Here is a 21,612-nt window from a genome sequence, read left to right as displayed (position 1 = left end):
CGTCCTGATCTCGGAGGGCATTGCGAGGCAGCTGCAGTGGTGGCTCACGGACCGCGATTGGGTCAGCGGCAGATCCCTCTCCCTTCCAGAGCCGGAGCAGGTAGTTGTGAAGACGCGTCCCTCCAGGGCTGGGGTGGCCACATGGGAGAGGCGGAGATCAGAGGCCTCTGGTCTCCGGCGGAGTCCCGGCTCCATATCAACCTTTTGGAGCTGCGGGCGATTCGTCTAGCACTGAAGGCATTCCTCCCCTCTTTCCGGGAGAGTGTAGTGCAGGTGTTCACGGACAACACCACCGCCATGTGGTACTGCAACAAACAGGGCGGGGTGGGGTCGTGGACCCTCTGCCAGGAGGCTCTGCGCCTCTGGCAGTGGCTGGAACATCAGGGCGTGACCCTGGTGGTTCAACACCTGGCAGGTTCTCTGAACGCCAGGGCGGACAAACTCAGCCAATGGTGCATGATGGATCACGAATGGCGTCTGAACTCGGACGTGGCGCAAGGTCTCTTTCTGCAGTGGGGAGAGCCTTGGTTAGATCTATTCGCCACCGAAGAGAACGCGCAATGTCATCAGTTCTGCACGTTGGAATTTCCAAGGCGGCACTCGCTCGGAGACGCTTTTCGTCACGAGTGGAGTTGCGGTCTGTTGTACGCCTTTCCGCCTATACCACTTCTGCCCAGAGTGCTGAAGAAGATCAAACGCGACCGGGCCCAAGTCATCCTTGTGGCTCCGGACTGGGCACGAAGGTACTGGTATCCCGAGCTACTCAGTATGTCAGTCGATCCCCCTGTTCGTCTGTCTCTTCAGGAGGACCTTCTGTCTCAGCAGCAGGGGACGGTACTCCACCCGAACCTGTCCAGTCTCCACCTCCATGTTTGGAGATTGAGCGGCGGTAGTTGGGGCCATTTGACTTGCCTCCTGAAGTCTGTAATGTAATTCTGGCAGCCAAGCGTCCCTCCACAAAGTCGGTATACGCCTGCCGGTGGAACAGATTTGTGGCATGGTGCACAGCAAAGGCTGTGGATCCTCTCTCTGCCCCTCTTTCTGAGGTTCTTCTCTTCCTTCTTTCTCTTGCCCAGCAGGGCTCTGCTCTGGGCACTATCAAGGGCTACCTTTCTGCCCTTTCAGCCTTTCTAAGGCTGCCTGATCAACCGTCTTTGTTCAAGTCCCCCATTGTCACTCGGTTTCTGAAAGGCATCACACACGTTTCCCCCTGTTCCGTTTGTGATGCCTCAGTGGGACTTGAACCTTGTTCTTACCTATCTGATGTGCTCTCCCTTTGAGCCGCTTCACAACTGTTGTCTCCGCCTTCTTACTCTGAAGACTGCTTTCCTGGTTTCCATCACCTCTGCCGGGAGAGTGAGTGAGCTTCAGGCCCTTTCATCCAAACCTCCTTTCCTTTCTGTCCATCCGGACAAGGTTGTGTTGCGGACTAGACCCTCTTTCCTGCCCAAGGTTGTCACAGCCTTCCACATCGGGCAGTCTATCACCTTGCCCACCTTCTTTCTGCCACCGCATCCCTCAAAAGAGGAAGAGCGGCTCCACCGTCTGGACCCAAAACATGCGCTTTCATTCTATTTAGATCGCACACGCCAGTTCCGGGTGGATGACCAACACTTTGTTGGTTACGTGGGCGCTAAGAAGGGACGGGCGGTGCACAAGCGGACCATCTCTCGGTGGGTCGTCTTGTGTATCAAGGCTTGTTACTCCTTGGCAAAGAAGGAGCCTCCTGTTGGGCTGAGGGCCCATTCCACTCAGGCCATGGCGCCTACCACTGCCCTGGGCTGGGGGTCCCTTTGCCGGACATCTGTCAGGCAGCTACGTGGGCCTCGCTGCACACGTTCGCAAGACACTACTACCTGGACAGCCAAGTCCGGAGGGATGGCTTCTTTGGCCGTTCCGTCCTCCAGGACTTTCTGGTGTGATTATTGGTTTGCAGACCCACCACCGGGGTTGGTATTGCTGGGGTATCTATTCTAAGGCAAGGAATCTAATACTAACCTGTTTCTTTCAGATGAACAAGTTACTTACCTTCGGTAATGATATATCTGTAAGAAACAGTAGTTAGTATTTGATTCCTTACCGCCCCACCCGTCCTACCCGTTCTGCAAACCGATATCTAGGGTTAACGTTATGGCCTTTCAGGGCCCTAGGTTCAATGGTACCAGTGTTGGTTTTTTACATGGCTCTGCGTTTCTGGCGTGGAAAAGCTGTGTATAAGAAATGACGTCGGCGCGCGAGGGCGGCGTCTAAGTACTCCAGTCATCCCGGCGCCAACAACGCAGACGACGGACACGGAGCCGCAGACGATGCCTACCGACGCGCAAGGGTACTGCTACGCAAAAGTTTCCGGATCCAGACTGACGCCTGGGGATATTCTAAGGTAAGGAATCTAATACTAACTACTGTTTCTTACAGATATATTGTTACCGAAGGTAAGTAACTTGTTCAATTATTCCACTCTAAGATCTGCAAGGCAGCAACCTAGAAATCTGTTCTTACCTTTTCAAGACACTATTTTCTTGATTGAGACTCTAGCTCTAGAGTAGATGCCCAAGTAGGGCGAGCCTGTTTGAGACATTTCTTTGCTTAGATTTTTTTTAATACCCCTTATCTATTCTCTTGAGGCAGAGAGGATGAGCAAGCCATTCTATTCAGTTATTATGATTAAAAATGGAGATCCCTTGAAGGGAAAGGTATGGTTTCTTATCTGTAATACCAGATCTGTTTCAGGGAAATATCCAGTGAAATCATAAGCAAGCTTCCCTCTTCTCCAATATAAGAGGAAATTAATTTATACCTGCCTATTACTTAACGTGTCTTAAATAACGGAGGTAACTGCCACCTACAGGGGATGGTGGGATACTGGAAGTCAGAGTGCCCTCAAAGGCTCTGTGCTCTATTGTCTTTCTTACGATGCTGCAGCCGTTATTGTTAGATTCCTTATCTTTCCCTATGATTAACTTGAAAAGAAAATGGAAAGGTTTTGTGAAAGATGTTTTGAAAATGTCCCTTTTCTTTTATTTAGTGACCTGTAGAAGACTTGATGTATTTTCTTGCATTTTTAAAGTAAATGGCAATATATAGCCTGCTGTAGGTTGCTGAAATATAATCTGGTGTCACATGTACTTTATGGTTTTTCCAAAGTAAGATGAAAATACTGCACAGAAAGTAACTTCAGAAAAGTGCCCTTATGTGGGCTGAACTATGCAGTGCTTATGATTTCATTAGAGATTTCCCCTGACGGAGAACTAGGATTATGGCAAGAAACCATTCCTTATTCTTCGTCAAACAATGACGTATAGATCCCAACAGTAAATTAAGTATCTTAATGAAATGTAATCCAATCCCATAACACATGTACTTACATAGAAGTTCTTCCCTGTCAAATTAAAACTTGAATAGAATGTGTCTAAAGTGAAGGTTATATTCTAGTCCAAGTGCTGAAGAGACTTGACCAACGAATCTTCTGCCTTCCTACTAAATAAAATTGCTACTCCTGTTTGTCTTTAATTTAATTTCTCCTTTTCATTTTCTATTCTTCAGGTTATTGTGTCACGAGGAGGGCGCTTTTTGGAAGCTCCAGTTTCTGGCAATCAGCAACTCTCCAATGATGGCATGCTGGTGATTTTGGCTGCTGGGGACCGGGGTGTATACGAAGACTGCAGCAGCTGTTTTCAAGCTATGGGCAAGGCCTCCTTTTTTCTAGGTAACATGGTCCTATCCTTGTCATTTTAATGTTTGGGATCAGGCGGCCATTGAGAACCTTCTGATTACCCTTGTTTAGAATATTCCCTTTTATAGTTTGAAATGAGGAAAGATAGGTAAATTATCTGCATGGGCCCTTGACTAATGTTGGACTACTGAGAAGTGCTCCTCTGCATGCCGATGAAGTAGAAACAACCCTAAGTGATGGTGTCTCCGATTTCAAACAGAAGAGCTGTAGACCTCAATAAATTTAGCATATATCTATATATCCACACGCTGCATAAGATGTGCTGATTAGCTTGGGATCAATAAGTACTAACCTGAATAGGAGCTTTGACTCATTTGTGCTTTTGAAAGGCCTAAATATGTTGGTAAGAGTATGCCTAAACCATTGACTTCAGCTAAGATTTTGACAAGTTTTTTAAATTGTACCACGAGCACCCAAAAATAAAGAGAAATATCCTCAGGAACACCTAAAGGTCCTTGTAACCACTGGAACTCACTTCCTGTCTAGCATATTTTTTTAATCAAGAATTCCCATAACTGGTTGAAGGGGCACCAATGAATTTGCCACAATAAGATGTGGGTTATTTGTATTTTTTCAGTATCTTGGAACATTTAGAGTGACCAGTGAGACCACAAGACTGGATCCCACAACTAAACACATGGTTACCATATTTGTTTGTGATGAAGGCTGTGTCAAACTCAGTGGGCAAGGTGTGCTTTTTCTTATCTTGCCTGAGTATGTAAACCTTTTTTTCTATTTTGTGCAGGTGATGTTGGCAATGCCGCTAAGATGATGCTAATTCTTAGCATGGTGCAGGGGAGTTTCATGGCCACAATTGCAGAGGGGCTTACACTGGCCCAAGTAACTGGGCAGTCCCAGCAGACCCTCCTGGACATCCTCAATCAGGGACAACTTGCCAGTATTTTCCTGGATCAAAAATGCCAAAGTAAATGCCACTTTCTCTCTTTATGTTTAGATTTACTGCTAGAACAAAATTAGAGTTTGGTCTTTGTACAGGGCGAGTGCAGAAGATGCCCTATTAATTGGGATCGTACTTGGAATGAATGTCTAGGTGTGTGTCCCAGATCTTGTGATCTGTTTGCGGTGGAACCTCTGAAGTAGTGTAACAAACATGAGACTGATTGTTTATAGCGCTAGCACCAGGTCAGTGTTGTCTAATGGAACAATGATCTTTAGGTAACACACACGATGTGTCTTCCAGTAAACTTAAGCCTTTTAGTGCAATTGCGAATATCTGAGCTTGTTTATGGCACGATTCCTATTTTCTTACATCCTCCTTGTAGGAAGCTGGCTCTGCATATGATATTGCCACTAGGTGGTAATACCATTCACAGAGTCCAGTGGTTCCCCAACAGTGTATAGTGCTCAATGTAAAACCCAAAGTAGTGTGGGGGAGCAGCCTTAAGCGTAACACAGAGGAGTGTAAGACATTTATTGCACAACAGTGATCAGTAATGGATACACGACTCAAGAAGGGGATCCTTACCAGTTTAAAAAAAATATCCTTTGTACTTTATTTTAAGACCAAGATCTTCATAATAAGGTAAATAAATGTTTTATTAAACCTACTTTTCAGGGAGCTCTGCGTTTCATCCACCTCAAATCCCCACCATCCGCGCAATAATCCATCCCTGCCTGCATCGAACCACCTAGGTAACGAAAGAAGATATGTGAGGCAACAGAGTGCTAAAATAGCCAGAGCGATAGCGGACAAACCAAGAATTTATGGGGGAGAAGCGGTGACGTACTTGCGGTGCCATCACGCCGAGAAGGAAGACAGCCACCGAGAGGAGGCTGTGACAGGAGAAATATATCCCCGGCAGAAGGCTGTCAACTGTGGGTGAGGAACGAGCAGCGAAATCCGCCCCACTCCCCAACTGTTCTCACCGCAGGATGGAAGGAGTGATCTCCGGGGATGGCTGGTGCGTGCCAGTTGGGGCAGTGGCGTGGATGAAGATCAAGGCAGCCTGCGGAAGCAGACCAGCACCGGCCCAGAGTTGGCGGAGATTACCGGTGAACAATGAGGCTTAAAGCAAAGGAACCCTCGGGCGGTACGAAGTGATGCAGTGTGCGTTGGCCCCAGCCCTGAAGTGGCACAATAAACGAGCAGCGCCGGAGGGAGATGAGTGAGGAGAGGCCCAGGACTGGAAGTTGAGCCGCAATTTAAGCCCCAACAGCAGAAATAAGAGTCGCTTGACATGTGGGAGCCCCACATTTCCTCAGGAATGCCCTGAACAGGAGAAGAGCTGAGTGAAGCGACCCAAACTTAATCCAAGTACAAGCATATTCCAGGGAGCACAGTGACGCAATAGGCGTCGGCCCCAGGCCAGAGGTGGCATAATAATTGAGCAGTGCCGGAGGGGGAGGGTGGGGGGAGTGAGGAGCAGCCCTGGGCAGGTAGTTGAGCCGCAATTCAAGCCCTGTTAGCAGAAGGAAGTAGCTTGATATGGGGGTACTCTGAGTTTCCAGAGCTACATACTGATTCACCAGCCTTTATGTGAAAGGACACAGTGGAGGAGTACTGTTGTGAGAGTGCGGGGACCCCGGAACAGCATTTGGAGGACCGCTGTTCGAGGCATATGAGCTGCAGATACTACACTTAGCATTAGATCGCCACCTGGTGTTGGGCTCGGATGATTGCATATTGTTGTCTTGGAAGAAGCCTTTGTAGTCACGAGATAGGTGACTCCTCCCTTGGACGATAGAGCGCATGGGCATCGGCTCCATCCTCAGATTGTTTACCGCTCTGGCTAGAAATAGAGTTTTCAAGTACTTTGAAGCGCAAAAAACATACTAAAACTTTACCAAACTACTTTTGATATAGACTAACATCGTTTCGACTCCTTCAGCTCGATTCAGGTTGTCGACGCGGGCCGTTGGGCCTATTCACGCCATGAGGCCTACACCTCATGGAAAGGACGCCATTCAAGAGATGCTCCGAGTGTGGAGCAAAGTTTCCACACAGTGACCACCACGAGGTCTGCAACCTGTGCCTATCGCCAGAACACAACAAATCCAATTGTACAGCCTGCGCGTCCTTTCGATCCAAGAAAACCATCCGAGATCGGAGGGGTCGTCGACACGACATGCAGAGATCATCTCCGGAACCGGTGGGTATCTTCGGCGAGGTTCCGCACGTTCCCAAAGAAGATCCGGATGATCTTCAAATCGTATCAGAGGCAGACGACTCAGATGACTCCATACCATTGGGTCAGCGCGTGAGTACTACTGCCCCTGCACCACACACAGCACCCAGATCGAAGGCAAAGGTCAACACTCCGCCTCCGGGGCTCAGTCGTGACCGAAAAACCACTTCGACAGCCCCGCTATCGAGCCCGGCTCCGAAGAAAGTCATTGAGCCTTCTGGTAGCTCGGTACCAAGCAAGCTGCATGTGCCGATCACACAAGCTTCCTCGGCACCGAAACCGAAAGAAGTCTCCACTTCGAAACCGTCGACTTCTAAAGACAAGGGTATGAAGCCAGCGTCCGACGCCTCGAAGCCGACGAGACCAGCTTCCACTCCGAAGCCATCGTCGTGGGTGCCAAAACCGATAACGCCTGATTCCGACGCGTTCAAGCCCACGAAACAGCCTACGACACTGAAAACAACACCTGCGGTGTCGAAAACTATGCCAAAGCACATTGTATCACCTCCTAAGGCTAAAGACAAACCGCAACCTCATACGGAAGTGAAAAAATCAGCGCCGACAAAGGTTTCACAAGCAGAAGACCTTTTCCAACCAGATCCTCTGCAAAAGAAGATCTACATTGACCCAAAGACAGGTCATGTATCCACTACACCACACAAGAAGAGGAAGGCAGATGCAACATCCACACCTGTAGGTCCTGCCAAGAAGGACTCTGCCACATCTCCTATGCACCCTTCTTCTCCTATACTTCCTTCTCCTTCATCCCCTGTTCCTCTTAAAAATTCACCACAGATCCCTCCTCCACATTCTCCTCTTTTATCTTCACACTCACCTCAAAATGATGATGAGTATAGTTTAAGGAGAGGGATAGACACAGATGAGCCTTTCCCATACCCTATAGATGATACAGACTGGGAGTACCCAAACCCACAGGATGTGCCAGATAATACTGACCCACAGTCATACCCATCAAAACCTTCTCCCCCAGAAGATAACATTGGTTTTGGTCACCTGTTGAACAGAGCTGCCATTTACCATGGGGTCACTATGCATTCTGATGAGGCAGAGGAAAAATTTCTGTTAGACACATTTGAACAATCGCAAAGGTCTGTTAAAATTCTTCCCATGATTAAAGGGGTCATCAAACATGCTCCAGAAATATTTAAAGACCCTGTACGTACTAGGATCTTAAACCCTAGAATTGAGAATAAATATAAGCCTGCACCTGCAGATCCAGCCTACATTAAGGGACAACTACCATTAGATGCACTAGTTGTGTCAGATGCTAGGAAAAGGGCAAACTCACAAACTTCAGGTGAGGCACCCCCACCTGACCAAGAATCCAAGGTAATAGATGCTTCAGGCAAAAGAATAGCTGTGCAAGCTACCAACATATGGCGTATAGCTAACACACAAGCCCTCCTTTCACGATATGATAGGGCTCACTATGATCAGTTAGAGAAACTACTAGAACATCTACCTGACCAATATAAGGTACAGGCAAACGACCTTGTACAAGAAGGCAGGCTAATTTCTAATGTCTCAATCAAGTGCGCACTAGATGTAGCCGACAATGCATCTAGAGCTGTAAATACTAGTGTCGTACTTCGGAGACATGCGTGACTACACATTTCAGGATTTAAACAGGAAGTGCAAACTACCATTTTAAATCGACCATTTAATCGAAAACCAATTGTTTGGACCAGAAGTAGACACAGCACTTGAAAAGATGAAGGATACAGACACTGCCATATCTATGGGAGCTTTACAGTCCACACAAGCTAAAAGTTCCTTTCGTCGCTCCTTCTACAGAGGAGGCTCCAAACAAACTGGTGCAGACAATACATCATCCTTCAAATCTAACACGCAAACATCCTCTAACAAGGGATATTTTAGAGGAGGATATAGAGGGAATAGCAACAAAGGTAGAGGTCGGGGTAACAACAATAATCGAACCTCTTCCACCACTAAACAGTGACTTCCCCCTTCTCCCCCAAAAGCATTTCACTCCTGTGGGGGGAAGATTAACACAATTCCTGCCTGTCTGGAACTCCATCACAACAGACAAGTGGGTAATACAAATTATCCAGTATGGCTACTGTTTCGAACTTACAGCAACCCCTCCACACATACCACCCAGGCAACATCCAATGTCTACAGAACACCTTACTCTACATAAACAAGAAGTTCTGTCACTTCTACAAAAGGACGCAATACAAATAGTTCCTTCACAAGAACAAGGAACAGGAGTTTACTCGCTGTATATTCCCAAGAAGGACGTGACACTAAGACCAATTCTCGACCTCAGGCCCCTCAATCATTGCATACAATCAGATCATTTTCATATGATCACTTTACAATAAGTGCTCCCACTGATTTCAAGATTTATTTATTTAAGTGATCGGTCTTTTAAAAACAAAAACCATTACACAAATTACATTTATAATAATACTAGTGCATACTTATATAAACACGTAAAATCATTAGTAGAATTTTTACACGGTTGATCTAAAACATATTACTATACATCAATTATTTAAAATTTCGTTTAAAATGGAGGTTTGGGAGTTCTTTTCTTTATGGCAGTCTATTGCGATCTCCACGGAGTTTCAGCCAATTTCCTTTAAATACACATTTAAAAGTTTCACCTCTCTGCATACTAGATGGATGTAGGATCCGTCAAGCCAGGTGATTACGGCTTCCCTGCACGTCCGAATGTTCATACTATTCAGTAGTGCTTTTATTAGTGACTTCCGTTCTTTTAGTAACTTCGGGCATACACAAAAAAATATGTTGAATCGATTCGTATTTGTATCCACAAAGTCTGCATTCTCGGTTATCACTTTTATTCTTCCATGCTGGGATTAAATCTTTTGTTTCCCACATGCCAAGACGCAGCCTCATAAATTGATGTTTTAGGGTAGGCGAGAAATAGGCTGATAAATATTCCTGTGGCTTCCATTTACCATATGTGCTGATAACCGTCCAGGCATGCCGTCTTAGGAGTAAAGTGTTCTCATCCGTTAAGTGAGACAAGAGTTTTATTGTGGTGTGTGTTAATTTGTTAAAAGCCTTCTTCCCTATGCTGAGATTCCAAATGTCTTGCGCAGAAAGATCCTCTAGCACTGTTGGATATGAAAAACAGTTTTGTAAACTTTTGTTTGTATTTTGTTCAAGGCAGGGATGTCACAACCTTTCATTATTTCAGTGCCATAGGTTACTGTTGGCATTAACTGTGCCTGCATGACGGTTTAGGTCACCGTATGATGGACAACTTAATTTCTTTTTTAGAACGTTAAAACCATATATCCGGTTTTGAGATTTTGACCTCATTGAGGTGAGCTGTGATTTGTAGCTCAATTTTTGTTCTACCATGAACCCAAGATATTTATAGGAGGTGACCGCTTAAACTTTTTTACCCTCTATATGCCATATGAATCTCTTGTATTTGGCATCCACCAACCGCACAACCTTTGTTTTTAGTGAATTCATTTCTAGCCCTTGTGCTGACAAATATTTGGCTAAGGCGCTCATTCCTCGTATTAAGCCGATTGGAGTTTGGCTTACCAGTACTAGGTCGTCGACGTACTGAAGGCACCGGATTTCCTCATTGGCTATCGAAGGGGGGATGAGTATTGGTTTCCAGGAGAGCGTCTTCAAGATCAGATATGTACAGATTGAAAAGAGTTGGAGCTAACACGCATCCCTGTTTCAAACGATTCTGGGTGTATATTTTCTTTGTTATCCACTGCCCATCCCCTAACTTTACCCGACTCCATGTACACGAATATAGTTCTCTGTTAGAGCCGTTACATTTGTTAGCGTGCCTGCTCCAGCCCGAAACCCTGTTTGAGATCTTGGTATGAGGTTGTCATTGTCTGACCATTTTTTCAATTGGGTTAACAAGCAGCTTGCATATAACTTTGCTTCAACGTCAATTAAAGCAATCAATCTGTAATTTGTTGGCTTTGTTTAGTTTCCCCCTTTAAAAATTGGCTGGATGATGCTTCCCCTCCATGATTCTGGGATTCCATTTGTAATGAACACTCATTGAAGAATGGTGTAAAGTAATGGGCCCAATATGAGGCGTCTTCCCTAAAAAGGGCATTGGGGATTCCATTGGGGCCTGGCGCGCCCTCTAATTTCTTTATAATTTTTATTAATTCGCTTACTTCCGTTAATTCATCCAAGTTTTTGTGTTGTAGGGCGATATGTTTGTTGTTCAAGTTGATAACCCCCAGGGGAATTTCTTTTTTTTCGTTCCTCGCTCCTCCTGCAATCCTTTTTTGCTGTTTGACTGTCTGATGTTGATTTGGGCTTTGGTTCTTTGTACATACTCATTATGTGTGCTACCCATGTATCTTCATTTATCCCTGCATTTTGATGTCTATTATTTCCAAGTGTCAGTGAATTTATCTGATACTAGAAGTGTTTTCCATTCCGTTGTTTACTTGCCAGAAGAAGTTTATTCCATATTGCAACTCGGTATCTGGTTTTGGCTATTCAACAGTTTTTCTTATATAGCTTTCATGATTTTTTTAGCTCACTTCTGTCTGGTTTTTCCCCCATTTTTTGCTAGTTTGTGAAAGCTCTTATTTTACGCACTATTTGGCTTTTCTGATTTCGTAATTCATGGGTGAACCAGGGATGCTGACTGCTTGTCCAAATGTGCTTCCTGTGACACTTAGAGATATGTTTCCTCTTGTTGTCCACAAAGCTTTCCATTAGGGCTCCCACTAGTTTCTCCCAAGCGCTTAATCTTTCACCCTTCCCTGTTTGCGTTGTCTCTGAAATTCCTGATTCCTCTAGGCTTCCTTTACGATATACTTCAGCCATTACCTTCTCGATCCCCAATTGCTCCCACTGTTGCAACAAGGCGATTACCTTACAACACTAGACCTAAAGGACGCCTACTTCCACATTCCTATACATCCTGCTCACAGAAAGTATCTAAGGTTTGTGCTGGAAGGACAACATTATCAGTTCAAAGTCCTTCCATTCGGAGTGACAACGGCACCACGAGTATTCACAAAGTGCCTAGCAGTAGTAGCAGCACATCTCAGGAGACAACAAATACATGTCTTCCCTTATCTAGATGATTGGCTAATAAAAGCCAAGTCATTCAACCAGTGTGTCCAACACAAACATCAGACAATTCAAACATTGCACAACTTAGGGTTCACAATCAATTACACCAACTCGCACCTGCAACCCTCTCATATACATCAGTACCTAGGGGCTACAATACACACGTCACAGCTCTAGCGTATCCCAGTCCAGCAAGGATACAGAGCATTCAAGCCTTAGTCACAGCCTTTCAACACCAACAATCTCTGCAAGCCAGAGTGTTCATGAGACTAATAGGCATGATGGCATCTTGCATCTTCATAGTAACATATGCAAGACTGCAAATGCGTCCGTTACAAGAATGTCTAGCACAACAGTGGAACCAGGCTCAAGGTCAACTAACAGACCTGGTGTTGGTAGACCGCTGCGCACATCACTCTCTGCAGTGGTGGAACACCAAAAACTTGACAAAAGGCGGCCCTTCCTCGAACCTGTTCCACAACTAGTGCTCAGAGCAGACGCATCTCTCACAGGATGGGGAGCCCATCTCCTACATCATACAACTCAAGGACAATGGAACAGTCAACAACAATTGTTCCATATCAACCATCTAGAGCTGCTATCAATATTCTTAGCACTCAAGACATTCCAAGTACAAGCACAAAACAAAGCTGCCTTAATCCGGACAGACAACATGACAGCCATGTATTATACACAAAAACTGGGGGGATACACTCTCTGCAACTGTCACAGCTCGCACAGAACTTTTGACAATGGGCCATTCCACAAAACATATATTTGTTAGCATAGCACTTTCCAGGAGTTCACACTCAGAAAGCAGATCTGTTGAGTCGGCAGACACAACAAATTCACGAATGGGAACTATATCCGCAAGTTCTTCAACCATTCTTCCACAAGTGGGGTCATCCAGACATAGATCTGTTCGCCACACACAAAAACGCAAAATGCCCAACCTTTGCTGCCAGGTTTCCACACCCGCTGTCCAAGGGCAATGCGATATGGATTAACTGGTCAGGCAGATTTGCGTACGTTTTTCCGCCACTACCACTAATACCATTAGTAGTACGCAAGCTCAGACAACAGTCTCTCAAATTAATCCTGGTAGCTCCCACATGGGCACGCCAACTGTGGTTCACCACACTGCTAGAACTTTCTCTAGTTCCACACCAAAAGGTTCGACTGACTCCATCCCTACTAACGCAGAACCATGGAGACATTCGACATCCAGACCCAAATCAACTGAATCTGGAGATCTGGCTCCTGAAGTCTTAGGTTGGTTATCTTAACCTACCACCAGACTGTATGAACATCATTAAAGAGGCCAGGAGACCTACTACCAGAGCTTGCTATGCTGCTAAATGGAAGAGATTTGCCATTTATTGCAACAATAACCAAATTGATCCCCTGGAGGCTTCCATCCAGAATATAATTTGCTACCTTTTACAAAGGTGTAACTTGGCATATTCATCCATATGCCTGCACCTTGCAGCAATTGCAGCATATTCACAAAACAGACAACCTGTCTCTTTTCAGAGTACCTGCAATTAAAGCATTTATGGAAGGATTAAAAAGAATCATCCCACCCAGGTTGCCACCTTCTCCAGTATGGAACCTAAACGTTGTTTTTACAAGACTCATGGGACCCCCTTTTGAGCCTTTACATAAATGTGAACTGCAATTTCTCACGTGGAAAACAGCTTTCCTTATTGCTATTACCTCTCTTAGAAGAGTAAGTGAGATACAAGCTTTCACAATACAAGAACCATTTTTACAACTACATCGTAGCAAAGTGGTTTTAAGAACTAATCCAAAATTCCTTCCAAAAGTCATTACTCCTTTTCATTTAAATGAATCTGTATAGTTACCAATGTTTTTCCAAAACCCAGACTCTGTAGCAGAAAGGGCTCTACACACACTAGATGTTAAAATAGCTTTTCTCTTCTATATAAATAGAACTAAGTATTTTCAAAAAACAAAACAACTGTTTGTGTCTTTCTCTCCACCTCATAAAGGCAACCCCATCTCTAAAGGTGGGATTGCAAGGTGGATTGTAAAATGTATACAAATATGCTATCAAAAAGCAAAATGTACATTAACCGTTCCTCTTAGAGCGCACTCCACACGCAAACTGGGAGCCTCTATGGCTTTATTAGGAAATATCCCCCTAGAGGACATATGCAAGGCAGCAACATGGTCTACAACACACACCTTCAATAAACACTACTGTGTTGATGTGCAAGCCAAGCAGCAAGCTGCAGTAGGCCAAGTTGTCCTTAAAACTCTCTGTTCGAGGCATGTGGGCTGCTGAATTCATATCTGTGCATAGATCGCCGCCTAGTGTTGGGTCCGGATGATTGCACATTGTTGTCCTGGAAGAGTCTTCGAAGTATCACGAGATAGGTGGCTCCTCCCCTGGACTACAGTGCGCATGGGCATCGCCTCCATCCCCAGATTGTTTTTTTCCGCCATTGGGTTCGGATGTGTTTCGGTTCCCTCTGTCGGAATCGATAGTTGTTTAACTTTCCTAACTTGAGACCAAAAGGTCTTTAGGCTTGGCGTCGGTATCGTTTTTCGTTCGGGTTTAACTGTTTCTTCAGCTCCGAACTCTTGCTGCCCTCCCGCGTGCTGTCGGCGCGGACGGGCCTACACGACGCTCCAGCCATGGAACGAACTCCGTTTAAGAGGTGCCCGGTGTGCACCTCAAAGTATCCATACCTCGACGTGCACCCAGTGTGCAACAAATGTCTGTCGCCGGACCATGATGAGGCCAGGTGTATGGCCTGCTCAAAGTTTCGGTGTAGGAAGACTCTCAAGCTTCGTCGGGCCGCTAGACTCCAGGCCCAGTTATCAGCGCCCCCGCCAGACAACATCTTCGAAGAAGACGTTGGAGACGACAATGTCTTTCAAGTTTCGGACTCTAGCCCAGCGTCGGAGGAAGAAAACTACGACGCGGGAGACGAGGAGTTTGATGAAGTCGTCGGTGAGGTAGGGGACGACGATGGGGCCATTGCCACCGTGGAGGATAGCTCAGAGGAGGAGCATCCTCAAACTGACTCAGGGGTCAACCCACACTATACGGCCCAGGTCGAGGGATCGCCTTCGGGCCTTACCCAAGACCTCGCTAATCGTCCCACGGCCTCAACTCCGGGTCCGGCCACGGACATTTCTGAGGTGCCACTCCCGTTGAAGAAAACGAAAGTGAAACCATCGGGGTCCACACCAACGGTTTTGAAACCGAAAGTGAAAGTCGCACTGGTGGGACAGAAGGCTCCAGAGGCCTCAACGTCTAAGAAATTCAAAATGGCCGACACCAAGAGCCGCGCCAAGATGGCCGACCCGAAGACCCCGGTGTCGAAGCCGAAGACGTCCGACGCGGCCGCGTCGGCGCCGAAGGTGGTCGAGGTCGATGACCCGAAGAAGGCTACGAAGAAGCGTCAGGACGGCGCCGAAGCTCTGGCTCCGCCGACTCTGGCCGTCAAGGCCAAGGATGGTAATGTATCGGCTCCGAAGGCCGTGCCTTCCGCCGACCCGGCGCCGGACTCGGGGAAATCGCTCAAGCCGGTCCAGCCCTCCCCGGCCTTAACAAAAAAGGTCATGGAGCCCCTGCAGCGGATTCGGAAGGACGCCGTGGCTCCCGAACCGAAGGATGTGGTGCCAAAGCATACTCCAAAGCCGGCAAAAGCGCAAGCGCCTATCCACTTAACGCTGCCTCCGAAGGCTTTCGCTCCGAAGCATGTGGCCGGGGTGCCTTTGAAGGTGGTGTCGACGCCCAAGGCGTCATTGGTAGGGCCGAAGCTTCGGTTCCAGCCACTCGCAGATGAGGAGCGTCGGGAGGTTATTATCGACGCCAACACCGGGAAGCTCTCTCTCCTCAAACGAAAGATCACCACGGAGCCGGTGTTGGAACATTATCGTATTCCACTCAAAAACAAGAAGGACTCTGCGGGTACTTCTGCCCCTATAGAGCCTGCATCTCCACATAATTTGGAACTTTCACCGACGCATTCAAACGCTGGGGAAGGTGACGGAGATGAAGAGGACGAGTACAATTATCCGGCCTACTCGGATCCAGAGGAGGTACATGAACCTTGGTCTGCCGGGGGCGACCCTGAGGACCCTCAGTCGGGTCATGAACCGCAGCTTTTTGCAGCAAAGACTTCTCCAACAGAGGACTCTGCAGCCTTCAACGCTCTGATTGAGAGAGCTGCAGCTAATCATGATGTCGACCTACATTCAGATCCTGTGGATGTCGATTTTTTGTTTGACACTTTCTCAGTGGCTGGAAAGTCAGTCAAGACTTTGCCTATGCTCAAGGGAGTGCTGAAGCACGCGCCGGAGGTGTTCAGGGAGCCCACTCGGGCGCGAGTCATCAATCCTCGCATAGACAAAAAATACAAGGCAGCGCCCTCGGATCCAACATACATCAAGGGACACTTGCCGCTGGACTCTTTGGTGGTATCCAACGCACGTAAGCGGGCGAACTCGCAGACCACGGGTGACGCTCCTCCCCCAGACAAAGAGTCAAAAATATTTGAAGCCTCAGGGAAACGAATTGCTGCGCAGGCAGCTAATATTTGGCGCATTTCAAACACGCAGGCCCTACTTGCACGCTACGATAGGGCGCATTACGACACCCTAGAAACACTTCTGCAGCACTTGCCTGATCAGTACAAGGAAGCTGGTGAAATGTTAATTCAGGAGGGGAAGCTGATCACCAACGCTTCCATCAAATGTGCGCTGGACGTGGCTGATACCGCCTCCAGGGCAATCAACACTAGCGTGTTGCTAAGGAGGCATGCTTGGCTTAGAATATCAGGCTTCAAACCTGATATACAGACGACCATCTTGAACCAGACAGTTAATCCTGACCACCTGTTTGGCCCCGAGGTGGATGCGACACTTGAAAAAATGAAGAAAGACACGGACACTGCTAAGTCTATGGGGGCCCTCCAGTCTCAGCAGTTTCGGGGTGGTTCCTTTCGCCGCTCCAATAACAGAGGCACCTCAAGGGGTCAGGCATCGCAATCCACACAGTACTATAAGAGCAACACCCAAACCTCATACACCAACAAAGGTAGAGGTGGTTACAGGGGCAACAACGTTAAAGGCAGGGGACGTGGAAACAACAGCTCCAGGTCCTCCTCCACCAACAAACAGTGACGCCTTGTCACTGCCCCCGACCACACAACACCGGTCGGGGGGAGACTCCAGCAGTTCCTGCCCGCGTGGAAATCCATCACCACGGACAGATGGGTCAAATCTCTTATCCAGTACGGTTACTGTCTAGAACTTACTTCCACTCCACCAAACATACCTCCAAGAAACCGTCCTATGTCCGGCGAGCACTTGCACTTGTTGCAGCAGGAAGTTCAAGTCATGCTGCAAAAAGGGGCAATAGAGCTCGTTTCACTGCCGGAAAGGGGTACAGGAGTTTACTCTCTTTACTTTCTGATCCCCAAAAAGGACGGATCCCTCAGGCCCATCCTGGACCTCAGGCCCCTCAACTGGTACATTCTGTCGGAGCACTTCCATATGCTCACGTTGTAGCAGGTCCTCCCTCTGCTTCAACAGGGGGACTTCCTGGCTACGCTGGATCTCAAGGATGCATACTTTCATATCCCCCTGCATCCTTCCCACAGGAAGTACCTCAGATTCACGATTCAAGATCAGCACTACCAGTTCAGGGTTCTGCCTTTCGGGGTCACCACAGCGCCAAGAGTCTTTACAAAGTGTCTGGCGACTGTGGCAGCACATCTACGACGCCAGAACGTCCACGTCTACCCCTAACTGGACGACTGGCTCATTCAGGCAAAGTCAGAACAGCAGTGCGCCGACCACGTGTCCCGCACCATTCATCTCCTGCACGATCTGGGATTCTCTCTGAACTATCCAAAATCCCATCTCCAACCCGCCCATATACGGCAGTATCTGGGCGCGACAATAAACACTCTGGCAGCCACTGCGCAGCCAAACTCAGTGAGAATCGCCAGTATCCAAACGCTGATCCAACGATTAGCACTCGCTTCCAGCGAGAGTGTTCATGCAGTTGATAGGCATGATGGCCTCCTGCATCTCCATCGTCCCGCACGCGAGACTACATATGCGTCCGCTTCAGGAGTGCCTAGCACGTCAGTGGACTCAGGCTCATGGGCAACTGACAGACCTAGTGTTGGTGAGCGGTCGGGCGTACAACTCTCTGCATTGGTGGAATCCACAAAACCTTTGCAAGGGCCGACCGTTCCAGGAGCCTGTGCCACAGATTATCCTGACAACGGACGCTTCTCTCCAGGGATGGGGAGCGCATGTACTCCATTACACAGTGCAGGGACTATGGACACTACAGCAGAGGAAGATGCACATCAACGTTTTGGAACTGATGGCAATCTTCATGGCCTTGAAGGCATTCAAAGTACATCTGTGCAACAAGGTCGTGTTGATCCGGACGGACAACATGACGGCCATGTACTACATTCAGAAACGGGGGGCACACACACTCCGCAGCTGTCTCATCTGGCTCAGAGCATGTGGAAGTGGGCCATTCAGAGGAACAGCTTCCTCATGGCAGAGCATCTCCCGGGCAAAGACAACCAGATGGCGGACCTGCTCAGCAGGCACAGCCACCAAATGCACGAGTGGGAGATGCATCCATCAGTACTCCAACCGTACTTCCAAAAGTGGGGTCATCCAGAGATAGACCTGTTCGCCACAAAGGAGAACGCAAAATGCCAAAGCTTCGCCGCCAGGTTCCCACACCCGCAATCGCAGGGCAATGCGATGTGGATGAACTGGTCAGGCAGATTTGCGTACGCTTTTCCCCCAGCACCTCTGATACCGCTGGTGGCACGCAAACTCAGGCAGCACTCGATGACTCTCATCCTGGTTGCTCCAACGTGGGCTCGCCAACCATGGTACACCACGTTTCTGGAACTCTCCGTGGTACCGCATCAAAGGCTTCATCTCACCCCCAGCCTTCTGACGCAGAGCCATAGCGACATTCAGCACCCAGATCCGCAACAGCTCAACCTGGCGATCTGGCTCCTGAAGTCCTAAAGTTTGGCTACCTTAATCTTCCCCCCGATTGCATGGACATCATTCGGGAGGCAAGGAAGCCCACTACTCGAGCTTGTTATGCGGCTAAATGGAAGCGGTTTGTCATTTACTGTGTAAACCACGATATTGACCCGCTAGATGCTTCCATTCAGAACATCATTTGTTACCTGTTCCACCTGTACCAATGCAATTTGGCGTATTCTTCCATCCGCATTCACTTGTCTGCAATGGCAGCATACCTCCAGAATAGGCAACACCTATCACTTTTTAAGGTCCCTGCTATCAAGGCTTTTCTGGAGGGACTCTAGTCATTCCACCACGGACACCACCAGCTCCGGAATGGAACCTCAATGTGGTTCTTACAAGGCTGATGGGTCCTCCCTTTGAGCCACTGCACTCTTGTGAGCTTCAGTTTCTGACTTGGAAGGTTGCTTTCTTAGTAGCGATTACATCGCTACGGAGGGTTAGTGAGTTGCAGGCGCTCACCATCCAAGAACCTTTCTTCCAAGTGCACGCTAACAGGGTGGTGCTCCGCACTAACCCTAAATTCTTACCCAAGGTTGTATCTCAATTCCACATGAACCAGACAATTGAGTTGCCAGTGTTTTTTCAAAACCCAGAGTCGCTGGCGGAGTGGATGCTCCACACCCTTGATGTTAAAAGAGCCTTAATGTACTACATTGACAGGACAAAAGATTTTCGTAAGACCAAGCAACTTTTCGTTGCATTTGCCTCACACCACAAGGGAAACGCTATCTCCAAAGCTGGGATCGCTGGGTGGATCGTGAAATGCATTCAAATCTGTTACGCTAAGGCTAAACGCACTCTCACAATTCCACCAAGAGCCCACTCCACCAGAAAGTTGGGGGCCTCTATGGCTTTCCTAGGTAACATTCCCTTAGAAGATATTTGTAGAGCAGCCACATGGTCTACCACGCATACTTTCACTAAACATTACTGTGTAGACGTGCACTCCAAACAGCAGGCAGCTGTTGGTCAGGCTGTTCTCAAAACACTTTTTCAAACTGCTGCAGCTGGCACGGGCGGCCGCCGCTAATGGAGGGACTGCTATGTATTCTATGCACAGATATGAATTCAGCAGCCCACATGCCTCGAACTGCAAATGCTATTTACCAGTATGCATCTGTTCTTGGCATGTAGGGCTGCAGACATTCATATCGCCCACCCTCCTCCCCGGCGCCTGTAGCAGCTGCAGTATTCATTTACATATATATATATGCTCCTAGCATGGGCATCACTCACATACTTCACTCCATCTCTGCCAATGGCTAAAAACAATCTGGGGATGGAGGCGATGCCCATGCGCACTGTAGTCCAGGGGAGGAGCCACCTATCTCGTGATACTTCGAAGACTCTTCCAGGACAACAATGTGCAATCATCCGGACCCAACACTAGGCGGCGATCTATGCACAGATATGAATGTCAGCAGCCCTACATGCCAAGAACAGATGCATACTGGTAAGTAGCATTTGCATTATAACTAATGCAACGGATACAGGTGACCACAGCTAGGGGAGACACTGCTGCACAATCGATGCTACGTGCAGTATCTGCAGCTCATTTGCCTCGAATGGAAAATGCTACTTACCAGTATGCATCTGTTCTTGGCATGTAGAGCTGCAGATTGCTACACGCCCTTCCGCCTCCCCGGGACCTGTATCTGTTCCACTTTTATCTTACTTAGATGCACACGCCTGGACATCTTTTTCTTTACTTCTACTAATTCCATCATTTCCCATCATGACGAAAAACAACCTAAGGATCGAGCCGATGCCCATGCGCACTATCGTCCAAGGGAGGAGTCACCTATCTCGTGACTACAAAGACTTCTGCCAAGACGACAACAACATGCAATCATCCGAGCCCAACACCAGGTGGCGATCTAATGCCAAGTGTAGCAATCTGCAGCTCTACATGCCAAGAGCAGATGCATACTGGTAAGTCGCATTTTCCTTCAAGAAGATCTAATACTTAAACACTTGAAACCAAATCGGCTCCAATTATTTCACGATAGAGCGGGCTCATAGAGCCCCGATTCCCTGGCAAAAACTGGGAGCACCTCCAAGAACAATCATAGCTCGAATCCTAAACTACTGAGATAGGGATACAATACTACAAGCAGCACGCACACATGGAGACCTTCAGTATGAAAACACGGCTGTCTCTTCCCAGTCTTCACGATGCAGGTACAACACCAGAGAGGAACTTTTGAAGCAGTTAAGAGAGTTGCGTAACAAAGATCAAATACATTATGTTATTTCCAGCAAAACTGAGTCATGGCAGAAGGTAAAAGCTGGCACTTTAGCTTGCCTGAAGAGGTCTGGGAATGGCTGGCGGGCTTGCGTACAGTGAGTCACACCTCAATGACAGGTGAAGAGTAACATTGAAGGATCAGCAAGAGGAAATAATGGAAGAGATGGTGAAGTTTGAGTGACTAGATGGAGGGACTGGAACTTTTTGGAACTACATTGTACGAAGTCTAATGCTAGTGGACATTGAGGCCGCTGGCACATCTTGCGTTACAGATAAGGTGGTCCTAGACGTTAACTATACACACAATTCTTGATACT

At 47.5% G+C, this 21,612-nt stretch overlaps 1 protein-coding gene across 2 annotated transcripts in view; it reads left to right on the top strand.

The window, feature by feature from the left end:
- Positions 1-21,612, top strand: part of GLYR1 (glyoxylate reductase 1 homolog) — a 526,825-nt gene that overhangs the window by 484,305 nt on the left and 20,908 nt on the right. For both annotated transcript variants that reach the window (XM_086941330.1, XM_086941329.1), the window contains 2 exons: positions 3,544-3,706; positions 4,479-4,658. In XM_086941330.1, the coding sequence (XP_086797456.1) occupies positions 3,544-3,706; positions 4,479-4,658 (343 nt within the window). The remainder of the gene's footprint in view (positions 1-3,543; positions 3,707-4,478; positions 4,659-21,612) is intronic.

The sequence above is a fragment of the Lissotriton vulgaris genome, chromosome 10 (genome assembly GCF_964263255.1).
Source record: "Lissotriton vulgaris chromosome 10, aLisVul1.2, whole genome shotgun sequence".
Taxonomy (NCBI): domain Eukaryota; kingdom Metazoa; phylum Chordata; class Amphibia; order Caudata; family Salamandridae; genus Lissotriton; species Lissotriton vulgaris.
Note: the sequence above shows the minus strand (reverse complement) of the source record. Positions and strands in the feature narration are given on the sequence as shown.